Here is a 19,555-nt window from a genome sequence, read left to right on the forward strand (position 1 = left end):
ATTGGTAAGGGTTCTTTAATGTACTAATGTCCTAGCTTTCTTCCTGGAACCCTCTCTGACAGAGAGACGCTCTGCTGTAAGGTTCCACACGGAATGTTTAAGAATTTTCCCGGTGGAAGCTTTAGGGTGTTTGTTCTTTCCTTTTTTATGCTGAAGGTGTATTTTGTAATTTCTAGACCTAAAGAAACATAAAGGAGCCAAATGTCATAAAACGACCTGTTTTCAGTTCCGTAAGGAACCTTTGATTGATGGATCTTTAATCAGCTCTTTTAGTGCCACAGCAAAGAAAAAATGCTAGCTTTATGCTGAAAGGTTTTAAAGGTTCTTTAAGAAACCAGAAATTTAGTTTAATAATCATATGATATCAAAGATCAGGAAAAAGTGTGTTGTTTTGCAACATTGACATTGCCATTGACTAGATCTTTCATTTTAGTCTTTCTGACCCAGATGTTAGCTCCGCCCCAGTTGAAATCTATTCATTCGGCCCCGCCCCTTACACCTCCAAAGAAAGTAATGAGGCAAATACAGTTCCAACAGGAGGTGGGGCCAATTAATTCAATTTTAATATTGAAATTCATATTTCAGACAGTAGAGGGCACTAAATATTATACACTGCTCTTTTAAATCACTTCCCAAGATTTACTACACAGCTATTGCTCCAGTTCTCCATAAAAACAAAAAATCACAGTCACCTAAAACATTCCAGCCGGAGCTGCAGTCCGAAACGTCCTGCCTGGTACTCCTGTCCATCCATAACAGACGTCTCGGTCTCCGTGTCCTCGTAAATAACAGCCACTTCACTGTCCCGCTTTCCCAACATACTGCGGTCATTAATGTTCGCCGAACCTGGAGAGAGAGAGAGAGAGAGAGAGAGACATGAGGAAATAATTGTTTTAAAATGATCAGCACCATCAGGACCGGTGCAAAAACCTGACTGATAATCCGAACTTTTCTTTAAGGACGTGTTTATTGTGTTCCAGAAGAGTCGAACATTTAGGCAACTTTACTCTAACTTCACCTTGTAGGCTTTCAATTATTATGTTTAATTTTTATTAAAGATGTTCAACAGACTTTTCATTTTAACTGTTTAATTATTTATCCGAGCACATACAGCATGAGTGTGAATCAAATCAGTGCACCTTTAATCATCAGCTCTAATAAATCAGCAGGAAGTGCAGCTGAGTGACTGACCCTCCTCACACTCAGCGTTTCTGAACACTGCATATTGTAAAGGATAATGTAATAAAATACAGTAAAACAGTAAAAGTCACACTGACTGTGGCGTTCTTCACTCACCGATGATGACCGTGTTGTCGTCTGCGATGAGCATTTTGCTGTGAACGTAGATTAACTCCGTCACCAGTTTTCCCTCCAGTTCAGCGTGAGTCCTCAGTCCCCCGAACGAGATGTAGTTCATCCACTGATCTCCCACTGCGCCGAGAGAGAGAGAGAGAGAGAGAGAGAGAGAGAGACACATGAAGACCAGCCGCTTTCTCAGACCTGTTTATTTAATGTTAATTAACAGCTGTGTTTTTTTCACACCTAGGACATTACGAGCATCTTTACCGGTGATGTATCAGCTTTTATTCACACCTCAGCCTCTCGATCATTTCTGAATCTCATCCCTGGAGCTCAACTCTGACTTGTGTTCTCATTAATTAGCATTAAATTCCTGCTCAGAGGAACACAGGAAGCTCATGAGGAAGAGGTTCATGGTGAATACAAGCCGAAATCTCAGAAACACACAGTGATCAGGATCCTGTTCAATTCCTGCGAAATTGTTAGGAGGCTCGTGTGTGTGAACCGAAAACAGGAAAGGAAACAGGACGAGGTGTTAATGACTATTTTATAATCCTACACCACACTGAGCCTTTCATCTGATTTAAAACCTTATGAAGTGACAGCAAGAGGAAATGCTTGAAATCCAAGCTGAAGAGGAAGGTGAAGATGAAGATAAACAGACGTCATTTCTGGAAATTGGAGCGAGTCAGAAATGAAGTGGCTGTTAGTGTTGAATTAATTGCTCCTAAAAGATGAATGGTACAGTCCGGGTTGCGCCACTTATGAGCCGATCAGCAGCAGACTCTGCTTAATGTTTTTATTATTAATATCTCAAATACTGATAAAAGTGTAAATGATGCAAAAATATTACATGATATGATGAAGCTTTGACCATAAAGTGATGGAGTGTTCCACAAACTTGCTGATATCACACTCGTTACTGACTCAGAGAACACAGGAAGTGAAGCAACTCCTCAACAGGAAACGAGGCCCTAAGTTCGTGTCCCAAAGTCAGTGTTATTGTGTTAAAATGTGTTCAGGAGATGAGGAGTGAATTCACAACTGAACACACAGAGCTGCTGATGAACTCACATTTCATACGGTGTGTTAGTCTCACAAACACACAACACCAGCACGAGTTACAGAAATGTGTTACACAAATGTGCTGGTCTTACGGAAAAGCGTCTGATTAGCAGAAAATCGGCACCGTAAACAGCCAGTGGGGGTCTCTGTAGCACCGAACTGACCGCAACGAGAGACGCGATCAGTGATGAAGATGAGATTTAATAAGTCATACTTCTGCAGAAATCACTATAGTGTGTGTAAGGTGATGAGCAGAGTCGACGGTTGGGTTTCAGCATCAACACCACAGCTTTCATAAGAGGAACTTCTCGTTTCACCGCGTCAGAGCTCTTTTCCATGTTCACACAGGGACCAACTGAGTTACTGACAGTTAACAATGTAAAAAATCACTTTATTTAAAGTGTGTGTGTGTGTGTGTGTGTGTGTGTGTGTGTGAGAGAGAGAGAGAGAAAGTGAAATCACATGTCAATTTAATGAACACCAGCAATAACAACAAAAAAAAAGAGAAAAACTGATGCACTAACCGGCTTTACAGAGGATCATGTGTTTAACGTGCAAAATAACTCAATGTTTACAGCTTTGTGTACAGTTTTTATGTAGAATAGTGGGCGGAGTCTATGCAAATGCATTCATTTAATGACAGCCATTAACAACATTCAAAGAGCTTGTCATGTCTAAAGACTTTTATTTTATAATAATATTGTATTTAAGTTATTTAAATGCGTCTTAAATCAGCATTATATCTGACGTGTAATTACAAAGCTGCGTAGTGAATATTGACTATAAAACCAGCGAAATCGCGATGAAACCAGGATTAAAAGTGACTTCCTGTTTATTTTTACTCAGTAAACTGGTCTCATTAAATACTCACTTAATATTACTTACCAATATTAAACTGTCTTTCTTATATCCTGAGTTTATGTTCTTACTTCCTGTTTTATATTTCGTTTTACCCAAAGTAAAGAGTTTTTGTGTAGTATTGTGTGATTTTTTTCTGTTAGTTTATTTGGGATTTTAATCGTCTGAATATAAACAGCTGAAATGAATGCACGGGGAAAATATTAAACACTTACTCTCTTTCTTCAGCTGGGACATGATGGAATGTTCTCCTCTAACCATCGTTCTGAAAACGTCACCAAGAACAGTACAGAAAATGTGAGAATAAACAGATTCACACACTCGTACACACTACACACTCTATACTACACACTACACACTGTATACTACACACTACACACTGTATACTACGCACTGTATACTACACACTACACACTGTATATTATACACTACACACTGTACACTACACACTGTATATTATACACTACACACACTGTATACTACACACTACACACTGTATATTATACACTACACACACTGTATACTACACACTGTATACTACACACTACACACTGTATATTATACACTACACACACTGTATATTATACACTACACACTGTATATTATACACTACACACACTGTATACTACACATTGTATACTACACACTACACACTGTATATTATACACTACACACTACACACTGTATATTATACACTACACACACTGTATATTATACACTACACACTGTATATAATACACTACACACTACACACACTGTATACTACACATTGTATACTACACACTACACATATTATACACTACACACACTGTATACTACACATTGTATACTACACACTACACATATTATACACTACACACTGTATACTACACACTACACACTGTATATTATACACTACACACTGTATACTACACACTGTATACTACACACTACACATATTATACTCTACACACTGTATACTACACACTACACACTGTATACTACACACTACACACTGTATATTATACACTACACACACTGTATATTATACACTACACACTGTATATAATACACTACACACTACACACACTGTATACTACACATTGTATACTACACACTACACATATTATACACTACACACACTGTATACTACACATTGTATACTACACACTACACATATTATACACTACACACTGTATACTACACACTACACACTGTATACTACACACCACACACTGTATATTATACACTACACACACTGTATACTACACACTGTATACTACACACTACACATATTATACTCTACACACTGTATATTATACACTACACACACTGTATACTACACACTGTATACTACACACTACACATATAATACACTACACACTGTATACTACACACTACACACTGTATATTATACACTACACACACTGTATACTACACATTGTATACTACACACTGTATACTACACACTACACACTGTATACTGCACATTGTATACTACACACTGTATAGTACACACTACACATATACACTACACACTGTATACTACACACTACACACTCTATATTATACACTACACACTGTATACTACACACTACACACTGTATATTATACACTACACACTGTATACTACACACTGTATACTACACACTACACATATTATACACTACACACTGTATACTACACACTACACACTGTATACTACACACTGTAGTCTACACACTACACACACTGCATATTACACACTACACACTACACACTGTAGTCTACACACACTGCATATTACACACTACACACTGTATATTACACACTACACACTACACACTGTAGTCTACACACACTGCATATTACACACTACACACTGTATATTATACACTACACACTACACACTGTAGTGTTTATTTCCGTTACCTGTAGTTGAAGTGCATGATGGCCTGGATGGCGCTTCCTCCTCCGGTGTTAATATCTCCCTCAAATCCGGGTAAGAGAGGAGTGACGACATACACTCGGTACCTCTTCCCCTCCCTGTGGGTTAAACGAACAGCATGGAAGGGGTTAACATGAGGAAGTGACAGTTCATCCATGAACCTTTCTCAAAACGTCTGATATTAGTCAATAATAATATTAGGGAATTTTTTCTGAGCTGAGTTTGTTCCATCTCTGTTTTTTTCCTAAATGTTTACAGCCCTAAGATTCAGACCTTCACCCCTCTCTCTCTCTCTCTCTCTCTCTTACACACACACACACACACACACACACACACACACACAAAACACTATTTATAATAATGAAAGTGTTAGAGAAAATAATGACAGATTTCACAGATTTTGCAGACTCATGACCTCAGGATTGTGTTTGACAGTGGGCGTGACCCCGATGCTACAGCACCCTGAGTCATGATTATGGTAAATATTTACAATCCGATGATATTTACAACACAATACAGAACCCAGACCACTGGAGAATCAGGAAAAAGGTGTTAGTAAAGCGTCCCGTTCTGCTCACCTGTAGGCTTTGATGATCCTCTGAGCGATGGCGTCTCCGATCTTATTGAAGACGAGCTTGTTATCAGCGCAGCTTATGAAGAACTGGTTCTGTAAGAGACGACAGTCAGCAGATCAGTAAGACATGAATAATATTACACGAAGAGTCACGGAGGACTGCAGCTCACCTCGATGTAGACGTAGTGTTTACTGTTCTCTATCACGTGGACGTAGGCGTTGTGGATGGACTCCTCGTGGTACTTTATACCAGCGGACCAATCAGACGCAGAGCGTAACACCTGACACAGAGACGGCAGAGGCACTTTACTGAGAGTCTTACTGTAGAAATGTGTAGAGTCAGTGATTAGGGTTATCGGTGTTACCTGAACTTTCGTGTGAACGCAGCCCGGGAGCTGGTGCTTGATCTCGCTGGCAGTGGTGTGGGATTTGGGGAGGAGGTACGGGTACGAGAGAGAGCGGTACTTCGGCTTCACGATCTGTACACGAGAAACACAAGAAATGAAGAACAGAAACGTTTTAGCTGCTGAAATGGTTTCAAAAACTCTCTTTCTGTGTCAGGTTTAAGTCACATGTGCATAAATTCCATAGCTATGGTCAAGTCCAGAATTTTTGGCACCCTTCAGGAGTCAATAAGTTCCCTTTCCTCGAACACAAGTCATTCTCATAACAAAAGAAAAGTATTTATTTCTCCCAAAAGCATATATAGCAAAATAAAAATATAGCAGAACCCCTAAATAATAATTAGTTGTAATTATTACCATTTTAAAAAGTTTCTAGAAACAGAGTTGTTGTCTTTGACCAAAATATGAGTTTATGCACATCTAAAATTTCCAATTTGTCAAGATTGTTCAGCTGGTGAGTGGAGCAGGGATTAGTGAAGGGTGTCTGAAATCTGACACTAGATCAGCTTTAATGTGATCCAACACTAAGAAACAGTGATCACACACACACACACACACACACACACACACACACACTGATGCTTTTGTCACCTTGGTAAAATTCCAGCGCTGTATAAAGTGCCGCGCGACGTCTCTCGCAGCTCTCCCATGAACCACCGAGGCGATGTCGTGCCACGGCATTCTGGGAGTGATGTGTCTGTCGATGAAATCTGAAAAAGTTGTGCATTAACATGAAACACATGATCTCTAACAGATTATTTCTCACAGTCTAAAATGAATGTGAATTCTGAGTAAACGTGATGATTCACCATCAAACGGTTTGTCCAGCTGGATCCAGTCCTTGTGCACAAAATTACAGTAATCTTTGCCGTGCCAGAACCGCGTGTTCCCCATCAGACCGATGACATCGGCCTGCAGGTCCTGAGTCGATTCTGCATCTGATAAAAGAGAAAAAAGAGTCAGAAATAAAACAAACAAAACATCAACAACATCAAACACGGAGGAAACATGAGCCTGTGAGATGAAAATACAGGAAATTCCTTTCAGCACAGAACCGAGTGAAGCATCATCATGCAACTTTTCACACTCTTACACTCTTAGAAAAAAGGGTTACTGGGTCATCAGTTGGACACGGTTTAAAAGCTTTAGTCAGCTTTAGTTCTTCTACATCTGGAGGAACCCGTAAAGGTTTTATGTCAAGCAAGAGAGGATTCAGAAAGGGTTCACAGTTGAAATTTTTTAGGAAGCTAAGAAGAACCCATGAAGAACCATTAAAACAGTGAAGGGCAAAATGATGGAGACATAGAACTTTTAGTACCAACTATATTAATTGTGACATTTTCCTTTTATCTATTTGCATACCGTGCTCACACAGAGTTCAGAGCAATCAAAGAAGAAGATCCTGAGGTTCTGAACTGTAATAAATACTAATCATACAGGAGAATACACTCCCGAGTAAACACTCAGGAGGAAACACTCGCGAGTAAACACTCAGAAAGAAACACTCAGGAGGAAACACTCAGGAGGAAACACTCGCGAGTAAACACTCGGGGAGTAAACACTCGCGAGTAAACACTCAGAAAGAAACACTCAGGAGGAAACACTCAGGAGGAAACACTCGGGAGGAAACACTCGGGGAGTAAACACTCGCGAGTAAACACTCAGAAAGAAACACTCGCGAGTAAACACTCAGAAAGAAACACTCGGGAGGAAACACTCGCGAGTAAACACTCGGGAGGAAACACTCGGGAGGAAACACTCGGGAGGAAACACTTGGGAGGAAACACTCGGGAGGAAACACTCGGGAGGAAACACTCGGGAGGAAACACTCGGGAGGAAACACTCGGGATCTTCAGTGAGCTTCACTCACCAGCCTGACACAGACACGAGGGAATGTGCACTTTTAACTCCATCCATTTCAGTGGAATTAAATTCTGTTTGCTGCAAATACTGTTAGAGAAACCTGTGGAAAAATGCAACCATGTAAAAATAACTACCACTTTTTCTTAACTTCCACCACTGATACCGAACCCCTGGGAATCTGCCTGTATCAATATCCGTCTGATATTTTATTTTCTTTAAAAACTACCAAGCTTTTTAAAAATACTTAAAAAATACATCGCTAAAAACATGCCTTACACAAAACTTACGTTGCAAATATAAAGAAAATTAAATTATATATATTAAATTATAAAGTACAAATATAATAAAAATCAATCCTAAAAATATAATTAAGTCTCTTTATATGTAAACATTTCCAGTTCCGCAATATTTTCCAAATACAATTCCAATCTTTTCCTCTTCTTACAGGATCAAATTCATTCTTCATTCATTCGTTCACAGAACAGGGTGTCTAAAGCCGGCTTCTTTTCCTGTTTGGTGATTCGAAGAACGCAAATTAAAATATTTAAAAGCAGAAAGTGATGCTAGTAAAAAAGCCCTGCAACAGTTTCAGCATGATATAAATACAGACTCGCTCTCAAACTGGACACAGAAGACAATCAATAACATTCCTGATAACTTCATTATTTTATTATATAACCGTGTATTACGATCTGCAGCGTTATAAACTCGTCCTCAGCAGTCGCACCTGATGATCAATTTATTATAATTCTTAACGTGAACTTACTTTCCTCGGAGCTCTCAGCGCTGCTCACGCTGTCGGCGTGCGCCAGCCCGTGTCTCTGCAGGTGTTTCCTGATACTGAAGCGACTCCTCCTGTTTTTCCCGTAACCTTTGAGCTTGGGCTGATCTTCCGAATCCCTGCCGGAGTTTTTACCGTTACTCTGTGCAGGACCGTTCGAGGGAGACGCCGTGGAGGGAGACGCTTCTGTTACGTTCTGAAATACACACAGAGTTACGTTAGTAAGCAATAAACTACTGTGTGAGGTGCTGTTTTAGGAAAATAATCCACGACAGGGTGGTGTGATGAAGCGGAGTTACTGTTACCGTTCTGCATTGATTATTTTCCTCTAACAGCATGTCCCCAAGTGTTTTATTCCCCTTATACCACAGCAATTTACCAACAATTACAATTTTTATTTATTAAACAGCAACACTTCATACTTTTTATCTGTTTATAGTTACATTTAACGTCGTGGAACGTCAGTGAAACGAGTTAGTTCCTGTTGTAACTTACGTTATAGCAGCTATAAACACTCGTTCCCTCACCAGCCTCTTTATTCTCTCTCTCGAAGTTAATAAGACAAAAAAAATCACAGGTTCTTACGCATGTTACTGAGAAACCGCAAAGAAGCGTAAACTCCTCCGTCCCGAAGATGTCGGAAAACTTAAAGTTACAGCTTTACCTCTGACTGTTACAAAGCACTGACACTGGAGACTCCTTCCATAAGTGTTACATAAACACATTTGTCCTTACAGAAAACGTACACGTTTATTAAACAGCTCATTCACCTCTGCAGACGTGTTGAGGGTTCTCGTAACGCTCCCCACATCTGTTAGCCGGTGCTCTCGATCATCCCAGCGCCCGTACGCCAAATCAATCCCGCCCACGAAGGCCACTGATTGGTCGATAACCACAATCTTCTCATGATGAGCCCACAGATAGACGGAGGAGGAGACATGGTCAGGATGTCGCATCACCTGGAGAAGAAAAAAATCATACTTGCTGTATAACATGATAATGTTCTGTTTTCATCCTTCACTCCATTTTCCGTCTCTTCTCTTTCCTCCTCCTCTGACTTTACCTTGATGTTGGGGTGAAGCTGCAGCAGCGTCCTCTTGCTGTATTCACTGTTGATCCCGAGAGCGAGTTCGACTTCCTTATAGAGCAGAACAAATATCCGAACTCCTTTTTGCTGCAAACCACAAAGCAGAGAGTCACAATGCTGAACCCTTCAAATGATCAAATCACCACACAAACAGTTAATGAATACAAACACATCAAACTGTACACCAGGAGGCAGAAACCTTTCAGCTTGCTAAATAAATAAATAAATACATTTTTGTTAAAAGCAGTCATATTAGTGAATATGTTTGTGGATTTACTGTACTAATCTCTCACTGGCTGTTCCACGACGTCTGATCAGTGATCTGATCTCAGTGCAGGAACGTTTTCTGCATTTAATGCAGTTCCTTATTTGAAATGATCACGTTAAACTTTATTTTATTATTTTCATCTACGTACAGTACAAAGTGCAAAAGTCACATGCAAAGAAATGCTGTAGAGTAAAGACGCCTTCAAAAATAATTAAATTTAATGTTTCTACATTTAAAAAAATCCTATAAAGAGCAGTAAACAGTAATAAATGAAACAAAGTCAGTATTTAATGTGACGATCCTTCACTTTAAATAAATAAACAGTATCTGAGGTGCAGTGTGTGCAGTTTTATAAGGAAATGAGCTGGAAGTGTTACTGAGCATCTTGCAGAAGCAGCCACAGTTCTTCTGGAGACTTTGACTGTCGACTCGCTTCTTATTTCTGCAGCGAAACCCAGCAGCCTTCATTATGTTTTTATCTGAAAAGTGTCTCTTATGGAATCTGCTGCTTTCTTTACTGACATACAAACATTTTTCTGTAACGTTTCATTTTGTGCTGGAAAACTAATGTTTGGAATCTAAAATGTTTTTGTACTGAATCAATAATGTGGGAGCCAGAAAATAAACATCTATAAGAAAAGTTTGTACTAAAAACAACGGGGTGTCTAAGACTTGTGCACAGTACTGCGTGCTATATTAATATTAATGAGGCGAATGGAATCCTGAGAAGAGTCAGATCCAGCGTGTGAGCTGCAGCCTCCTGAGCCGAGCTGAGCACAGAATTAAAATCTGCAGTAGAGACTCACAGCTTTGCGTTTCAGAATGCAGTCCAGACGCCAGCGATTTCCTTCAACCACCGGCCTTTTGAGGAAAATCTCCGGACTCAACCTGCAAACGTCACACAGTGAGAGCAGAAACAGCAGGAAATATTAATCTTATATCTGAGTTTGAGTTTCACATCATTTCATATTTTATATATATACACACACACACACACACACACACACATATACACACATACACACATACACACTCATATACACACACTCTTATACACACACTCACTCATACACACACACACACACACACATACACACACACACAGACACACACACAGACACACACACAGACACACACACAGACACACACACAGAGACACACACACGGCTCTCCAGTTTTTCCTTTAGATGTTCTATGGAGCCTCCAACAGAGAGGTTTGCTATCAGCTAGAACACTTTTCGAAGGCTAAGAACCCTTAATATAAGAAGAACTTTTAAAAACATTTACTTCAAATTAATAATAACAATAATAATAATAATAAATTATAAATAAATTAATGCTTTAAAATAAATTTAATTTGTTTTAATTATAAAAAAATCTGCTTCAATTTTATAAACAAAACTGACATTAATGAAATAAAAAGTTTGAACATTTTAAAGTTTTATATTTTAAATGTATAAAAGTTTTTACTGGTTGAAATAATTAACTACGATACAAGAACTTTATTTATACGCTGATGTTTATAACTTTATTTACATTTTTATTCACACCAAGCTCAGCATGAAAGACTGCTTTACTGTGTTTAGTTTAATTATTTAATTAAATAATTATTATATATTAAGTTTAATTATTTAATTAATAATTATCTAAGATCAACAAAATTTGCTTCTTGAAACACAAAGCAGAACGAATCGAGAGATAAACAGCGTCTGCAGAAACACAGAGAGGAGGATTTACTGACTTACAGATTTGTAACCGTAAACCTGACTTCTGACTGAAAGAGGATCTGACCACTGTTCTGTCCTGTGTGTGTGTGTGTGTGTGTGTGTGTGTGTGTGTGTGTGTCCGATGATGTTTTCTGCTCTGCTCTACACACAAAACACTATCTTCTCCTCATCTCCTTGCCTGAGCTTGAATGTTAGATTTTGAGCTTTTTTACTGTTATTTTAACATTTTAATGAACTTTCTTGTGAATTCCGTTATGGGATATTATGAGCACATTTCATTTATTTATGTGTATTTACATCAGACATCTAATTTAGCAGCCTGAGCCAGAGTCAGATGAGTTCTGTTCACACATACCACCAGTCTGTGATGAAGATCTCCTCCTCAGCTTCCTCCAGCGCATTAGCCACATCCTCCATGTATGTTTTACCGTTCACATACCTGAAACACACAACATAGTCCATGTCACATCTGTAATACGTCACATCTGTACACAAGAACCATAATCATGTTTTCAGGTGTAAACGAACCCTGTGGCTGTGTTGTTATGTGTAAACAGCTTGCTAGCAAAACCGTAAAGGTGTTTAAGGCTGAACAGCGGGACGTATAGGAACTCAAACGGCTCAGCGAGCTCGGGGAGGAGGAATGTGTGTGTGTGTGTGTGTGTGTTTCAGTGCTGGTGTCTCATTATCACGCTCCCGTGTGGGTCAGCGCAGGATCACCACTGCTGGATCACTTTCACTTCGGTTCTCTCAGGTTACGCAGAAACGCTCGAGCAGAACCACGACGAGCGACTCTCCAGCATCACACTGCTTTAAGTAACTGCGCTTCATTTCTAACGTCTTATCTTACTTGAAAGTTATACATTAGCTGTAAATAATACACTCAGAGAAAAGGTCGAATCTAGAACACTTAACGTTTGTTTGTTCCTCTGAGAGATTCTGTAAAAGGAACCTAAAAAGCCTTAACCTTCTGTACAGAAACCTTCGAGTAACCCTTTAAATCCTGGTGCTTTTAATTACATTTCCACAAAACACCTTTAATTCCTTCCTTCTTTATTTAACTTCATTTTTTATTTAGCTTTAAAAAAAACTCATTCCATATCTCATCAAGACTCAAATGATTTTTTCTTTTTCCCAGTGTCCAATTTAAACAATCACGTTTCTGATTATTTGGGATTATTCCACAAACTGTGTGTTTTCTCGTTACCATTTGGAGGGGATGTTCTCCTGAACACTGGCGAAGGAACCGAAGCGATGGTCCTGGAGGAAGGCGCTGCCGTGTTTGCGCACGAAGTCGTCGATGGCCTGACCCCACCAGCGGGCGTGACGGTAACTGGAGAACTTCAGAACCAGGTTCCTGAGGACAAGGAATAAGAGCTCACACATGTTCTGTCCATCAAAACATTCGGAACCTCAGAGAATCTCTCAGAACAGAACAGAACAACATTGTGTGTGTGTGTGTGTGTGTGTGTGTGTGTGTGTGTAGTTACTCTTCTCCTCATGCACAGTAATAAAACATTAATAACACATGTAAGAGTGAGTTCATGACAGTCCACATTGTGATTAAAAGATAATTTAACACACAGCGTGCTGCCAGTTGATGATTTTTTTTCTCCTTCATTTTAACACACATTTAACACATTATAACACAAACAGCGTGTTGTTAATTTATACACATTTGTGCGTGTGTGGTGTGTGTGTGTGTGTGTGTGTGTGGTGTGTAGGGATGTAAATTGTGAACCTGCACAGACTGTCCACTCGAACGCCGTGTTTCGTCTCCGTGTCTTTAGAGTCCATTTTTACACAGAACTCTTTATCCACCAGGAGGACGAAGGAGATAGCGCCGGAGTCAGGCTTCATGTAGAGCAGGAAAGAATCTTTCACCATCAGCCAACTACACACACACACACACACACACACACAACCAAGAAAACAGTCAATATACACAACATATAGCATTAATGGCATTAAAAATTGCATGATGCATGAATATATTCGCAAATACTCTGACCTCAGCAACATCATTTTGTCTGAAAAAATGTTTAATATCTAAAAAAACTGCCTTTTGTAGTGAATGTATTTTTATTTACTGAAATTCATAATAAGAAGAAAAAGAAGAGGTAGAAAGTGTTGTTATTACAGTATATAAATTATTATATTACTCATATTAATTGAAGTTATTTCTATTATAACATTACATTTTTTTGCCCTTAAACTTGCTGACAATTTGTGACTTAAATAAATCTCATTTTAATTTTAGCCGTTAGTGTTCAGTGCTGTTATAAACACTGCTATAATTTAGAGCATAAACACAGTTAATATGTAAATAAAGTGATAGATAAAGTTTAATATCGTACCGTTTGGACCAGCGGTAACAGACTTTACCGTGGCCGCAGCAGTTGAGTCCGGGAATCCGGTGACCTCCTGACCTTTTATGGACCATGCCTTCTCTGAACAGGAAGTGGAGAAGACACATCAGCACCTCACATCTACAGCTCTAACGTCAAGCTTTAACTATTAATAAATACGATGAAAGCAAAATAAATATCTTACAAGCCTTTTGGTCCCAAATCATGAATGAACGACAGCTGACTCACATCAATAAACTCCATCTAATATCAAAAAGCAACAACAATCACGATATACATTACGTGCGTATACACGTCAGTTAGTGCGGTCTGTGTGTATTTTATGTACGCATCAGTACGACAGATGTTCCAGATGTGAAGACAGAACTCACGGTGGCGTGGTAGTTTCTGTACAGAGGCATTTTTAGCAGCTTGTTTAAATAATCCTCGAGCTGGCGCTGTTAAAACACATCACATGAATAATACAATTATGCAAATGAGGACAGCGTCACAATATTTACATATAATTCAGTGTAAAATAATTAACCTGAGCTACAACAGTTGCTTAAACCACCATGTAAATATCGCCTGCATTGATTTATAATTGGGTGCAAAAGTTTTGGCTTTACAGTGGAAAAAAGTCAAATGATGATCTATATTTATAATTTATCTACAAATAAATATAATTCTAAATAGTTAAAAATGAAACATGGGTGTCTCCTGCAACAAGACAACAATCCAGAATGTAAAGCAAAACAAACAGGAAGATATTTCTGCCCTAAAAATAGCCCTGTTGTTTTCCCAGACCTGACCTGATAAGTTATTAAATAATATTTAAATCAGCTTTAGAATGGGGGATGCAAACTTTTAACCTGATATCAGTCTCACTATTTGATTATTTTGTTAAAGACAGAACATCTGTGAATTTATACCAAATATCTTGTTGCTATAAAAGACATTATTTATCATATTTTTTTCTTAAGGGTGTGCAAACTTTTGCATTCATCTATCAATAGAACTTTGTTGTGCCGGATTTAAACCGACCTTCCGGCTGGACACTTGCTCCTCTCGGGCGAGTTCGTCTCCTCCGCCGCGCGGTAACGTGGGCATCTGACGTGTGTGTCTGACCGTCTGCCTCCGCTCTGTGTGACTGCACACACACCAACACCACACATAAACACAAACAGGAAGAGGAAACTCTGTGGAAACATGCAGGAGGCAGACGGAGACGTTTTGAGCTCACGCGCGAGAGGGCAGAGGAATCTTCAGGAAGGTTTTGTAGGTCCGTAATTCTCTGTGCAGCTCCATGAAGTGCTTCTCCTTCCTCTTCACTATCCAGGTGAAGTTCCCGTGTTTCATCTCGATCCTGAAAACTGCGGGAAGTTTCTGAAACACAGACGTCGTCACACCGAATGTCACGTTACTGAGAATAACGACAACAGTCATTTATTCGACTGACTGAGGACGAGTCCTGAGGCGTTCTTTTACTCTTCCACATTCTCACAAATCTACTCGCTCACACGCGTTAGCTTAATGTTCATACAGTAAAGAGCTAAAAGTGGAACTGTTTAACTTTAAAAGAGAATTCAGCAAGAGGGTTAGAGTGCTATTGAGCTATAAAGAGTAAACTATTCAGCATGTTTACTCTGTCTAGATCAGGCGTAGGGCGGAGTGATCTGACCAGATGATATCAATATCACAATAAATTAAAATCATCAAACACTTTTCTGTGGAATAGTGTCAGGTCTCACTGCTAATTAGATTAGATTAAAATGATTTTTTTGGAAACTTTTTTTCCTTCCCATCATTCTGCTCCTTGTGTAAGCGTTGAATTTAAAACAGCGTTTCCTCATACAGCTCCACTGGTTTGAGATCTGCCTTCAAAAGATAAAAATATTGTGACATACTGTACATCATATACTCTATTTTTGAGAAAACTTCTGACTCTTCTCATTTCTGGATGGTGACTTAGTCACTGTGTGGTACATTCTCAGTATAACAGCTTTTATTTTTACGTCTAATTGCTTATTTATTGAAGAAATGAATAAATTAACTGTTAATGAACCTCGTACTGAGATTACCGGATCGTAGGCAGTGCAGCGTTCACACCACAGATGATGCGCTACATTTTTGTAGCTTGATTTAAGCTTAAAAAACGTGATGTGATTATTTATATGGCTGTGAGTTTTTCACACTTTTGCTTTCTCTTTCATAACGAGTACAGCCGGAGGAGGAGGAGGAGGAAGAGGAGGAGGAGGAGGAGGAGGAGGAGGAGGACGGCGTGAGAGCAGATAAAAGTCTAAAACTCACAGCTTCCCTTTCACAGCTTCATAGACGCATGTATGTGAGCGCAATGTGTAATATCTCTCACACACACACACACACACACACACACACACACACACACGCACGCCCTGACCTTGGACACACTCCTCTGGTTGGTGAGGTTGAAGCGGTCCTGGGCACAGGCGAAGCGCTCCACCTCCAGGATTTTGGCAGTGATGGGATATGATGTGAGGAAGACTCGAGCATCCTGTTCTTTAAATCCCATCGTCTTGTAGATAAGAGAGAACGGGATACGAGCTCCTACAACAGCGACAAATCAGCAAAAACCTTTAATTATTACATAATGCTGGAATTAAAATGGAACAAATGTCGAACAATGGAGCCAGTACCACAAAGAACCCGGAACAAACCAAGTAAAACATGTGCAATGGTTTAACCTGATGTGTGTAAAACATCTGTATAACTTTTAATTGTCCCGATCAGCTGTTTTTTTTCTCCTTCTCTCTCACCTGCACTGTTAGCGCCCGGGCCTTCGAACACATCCTCGCCGTCTCCGATATCCAGCTCACGTGTGTCGAGGTTCTCCATGATGTCGGTCATGTCTGAGGCCACCAGTTGCAGTGTGCTGGCTGTGGCGATGTCCTGCTGCATCATGGCTAACACTTAGCCTCCCGGCCAGAGCTCTCCTACGATAACACACACACACACACACACACACACACACACACGTAACTCAGGCGTGTATTCCTGCTCTCACCCCAACACACACACCCTTCATAATGTAAAAAAATCGTTATTAATCCTGCAAATCACGATATTCATTAACAGAATGAAGTTAAGACGATGTTAATACTTAACACTTTACCATAATTAATGACTCAAAGGCTGTTAACGCGCATGATTCGTGATTTCCTCGCGAGTTAATGATTAGTCTATTTTTTTAATTCATCATTATGAAAGCATTAGCTAGACGATTATTTGTTGTAAAGTATTACACATATCTTTGTGCTAATAAACTTTATTTGATCGTATACAGTAGTAATGTTCACTACAGATAATCTACAGATGATCTACTGAGTCTCTCAGGTGAGAAAATACAGAAATGAAGCTCCGTATTTTAAAAACTTACAGTAATGAAAGTCAAGTGCAGGGTGAAAAAAAAAAAACAGCCTGAACTGCATAATAAATAATGATTACACCTCCATTTCTGTAAGCATTTAAATACTATCGTTTGTTTCTGATCTTCACTTGATTTCAAAATGTGTTTAAAGGGTTTTACATAACATTTCATGGTGAAAGCACACTTCTGGGTGCAGCATTCAGAAAAGTCCAAACACAAATCAGCCTTAAAAAGATCAGGACCGACTTTATTTTAAAGGGAAATACATCAGTGGCCTTTGAATTTGCCTTGATTTAAAGATTTCTGCTGAATCCTCTCGGTTTCTCATTAATACTGTAATGCTCTCACACTATCTGCCTAAGATTAATGATGCATTCTGGCAGCTTGTCAATCAAACAAGCCCCGCCCCTATTTTGTGATGATGTCACAGCCCTGGACTTCAAATCATAACTTTTTTTTTTTTTTTTTTTTTTTTTTTGTAAGATTTGCTGCTAAAGGAACATTACATTTGTCTGTGCTCATATAAAGTGTAAGATCATAAGAAAGTTTAGGATCATGTTCCTGTGATGCTCTTTAAAAAACGCTTTTTAAAACAGCTGGATGTTTTCCGTATTTCAGATCATGTCTCTCATTCTGGCAAAACATCAGAGGGAACTGCACACATCAGTTCTCCGAGCTACTGTGCAGCCTCTCAGACATTCAGCCCCAGGCAGAAATCTTGTACAGTCTGTGTGTAAAGAGGAAAACCTCACATACACTTCCTCTTTCTTGTGCATTTCTTGTTTTTTATTGTAGACTGCTCATGGACGGCACCATGCAGACTTTACACAATCTCCCAAATCCTACGTTTGTCCATTTGGTCTCCACTTAAGCAAGCAACAATAAAATGCTCCATAAAATGGAATTTAATGAATAAAAATTGTAATTATTGGCAAATTGCTGCAGTATAAGAGGAACAAAACACGGAAGAGGATGTGCTCTTCAATCATCAAGTCAATTACTCCTTTCAGTCCCACTTTCACCTTCCAAATCCAAAGGTGAGCGGGCTTTCTCACTGTCTGCTCCCAGGCTCGGGAATAGTCTCCCTTTTCATATAAGATCATCCTCCTCTATTGCTGTGTTCAAATCCTCCTTGAAGATTCACTTTTATTCTTTATCTTTTAATTCAGTCTGAGCCTGGAAAATGTCCATTTGCCTTTCAGGATTTTGTATTGTTAAATGTTTTTTGTGCATAGATTTTCTTTATACTCCTTGTACAGCACTTTGGTTTCAACTTCAGTTGTTTTTAAATGCACTTTATAAATGAATAAACTAAAGTAAAGTAAAGTAAACTAAACTGAACTGTTACGGGAAAATACTCAGCTTCAGGGCGGTAACAGTAACTCAGCTTCACACGGTGAGGATTATTTTCCTATAACAGCATGGCCCAAAGTGTGTTATTTCTTATTTAAAGAGGAGTATTAAAAGTGCATTAGTCACTTTTAGATGTACTGGTAATAATACAGTTATGAAATACAGTTTTTTCCCCAGAGTATGCAAAACATTTACATTAAATTATTAAACTTTAGTATAATGTGTTAATTACACTGTTAAATATACTGCACTTTATATTATTATTATTATTATTATTAACCAGCTAAAGGGTCAACCTGGTAAGAGTGATCTAACCCATTAACCTTAAATTAAAATAACCCACATTCTTAAAAACACCAGCAGCGCACACCTCATGCTTTAACAGCTCTGTAAATAGCAAACTGGTTTTGATCCGAGGTGCAAAAGGCATGTGTCATGTAGCACAACTTCTATTTTTTTCACTGTTGCAGTATAATTACAGTTTCCACAACCACAAACACACTGTTTTAGCTTTAGTGTGTAAAAAAAACAACTGCGTCATTATTTCAAAAAAAAAAAAACTCAATTAATTTTTCGAGCATTTCATTAGACTCCTGATACAATTCTCAGAAACGGA

The 19,555-nt window shown here is 38.9% G+C and overlaps 1 protein-coding gene across 2 annotated transcripts in view; it reads right to left on the reverse strand.

The window, feature by feature from the left end:
* The window catches only part of pld1b (phospholipase D1b), a 41,504-nt gene that overhangs the window by 2,335 nt on the left and 19,614 nt on the right, over positions 1-19,555 (reverse strand). For both annotated transcript variants that reach the window (XM_026938053.3, XM_026938054.3), the window contains exons 2-24: positions 16,976-17,152; positions 16,600-16,766; positions 15,424-15,566; positions 15,225-15,330; positions 14,573-14,638; positions 14,386-14,444; positions 14,190-14,282; positions 13,574-13,726; positions 13,040-13,189; positions 12,188-12,271; positions 10,912-10,993; positions 9,814-9,924; positions 9,521-9,709; positions 8,736-8,946; positions 6,916-7,044; positions 6,698-6,816; positions 6,068-6,181; positions 5,873-5,983; positions 5,707-5,795; positions 5,113-5,226; positions 3,438-3,487; positions 1,297-1,431; positions 693-846 (exon numbers count right to left, since the gene is read on the reverse strand). In XM_026938053.3, coding sequence (XP_026793854.1) covers positions 693-846; positions 1,297-1,431; positions 3,438-3,487; positions 5,113-5,226; positions 5,707-5,795; positions 5,873-5,983; positions 6,068-6,181; positions 6,698-6,816; positions 6,916-7,044; positions 8,736-8,946; positions 9,521-9,709; positions 9,814-9,924; positions 10,912-10,993; positions 12,188-12,271; positions 13,040-13,189; positions 13,574-13,726; positions 14,190-14,282; positions 14,386-14,444; positions 14,573-14,638; positions 15,225-15,330; positions 15,424-15,566; positions 16,600-16,766; positions 16,976-17,120 — 2,774 coding nt within the window. In that variant the 5' untranslated portion in view covers positions 17,121-17,152. The remainder of the gene's footprint in view (positions 1-692; positions 847-1,296; positions 1,432-3,437; positions 3,488-5,112; positions 5,227-5,706; positions 5,796-5,872; positions 5,984-6,067; positions 6,182-6,697; positions 6,817-6,915; positions 7,045-8,735; positions 8,947-9,520; positions 9,710-9,813; positions 9,925-10,911; positions 10,994-12,187; positions 12,272-13,039; positions 13,190-13,573; positions 13,727-14,189; positions 14,283-14,385; positions 14,445-14,572; positions 14,639-15,224; positions 15,331-15,423; positions 15,567-16,599; positions 16,767-16,975; positions 17,153-19,555) is intronic.

This window comes from Pangasianodon hypophthalmus, chromosome 22 (genome assembly GCF_027358585.1).
Source record: "Pangasianodon hypophthalmus isolate fPanHyp1 chromosome 22, fPanHyp1.pri, whole genome shotgun sequence".
NCBI classification, from domain to species: domain Eukaryota; kingdom Metazoa; phylum Chordata; class Actinopteri; order Siluriformes; family Pangasiidae; genus Pangasianodon; species Pangasianodon hypophthalmus.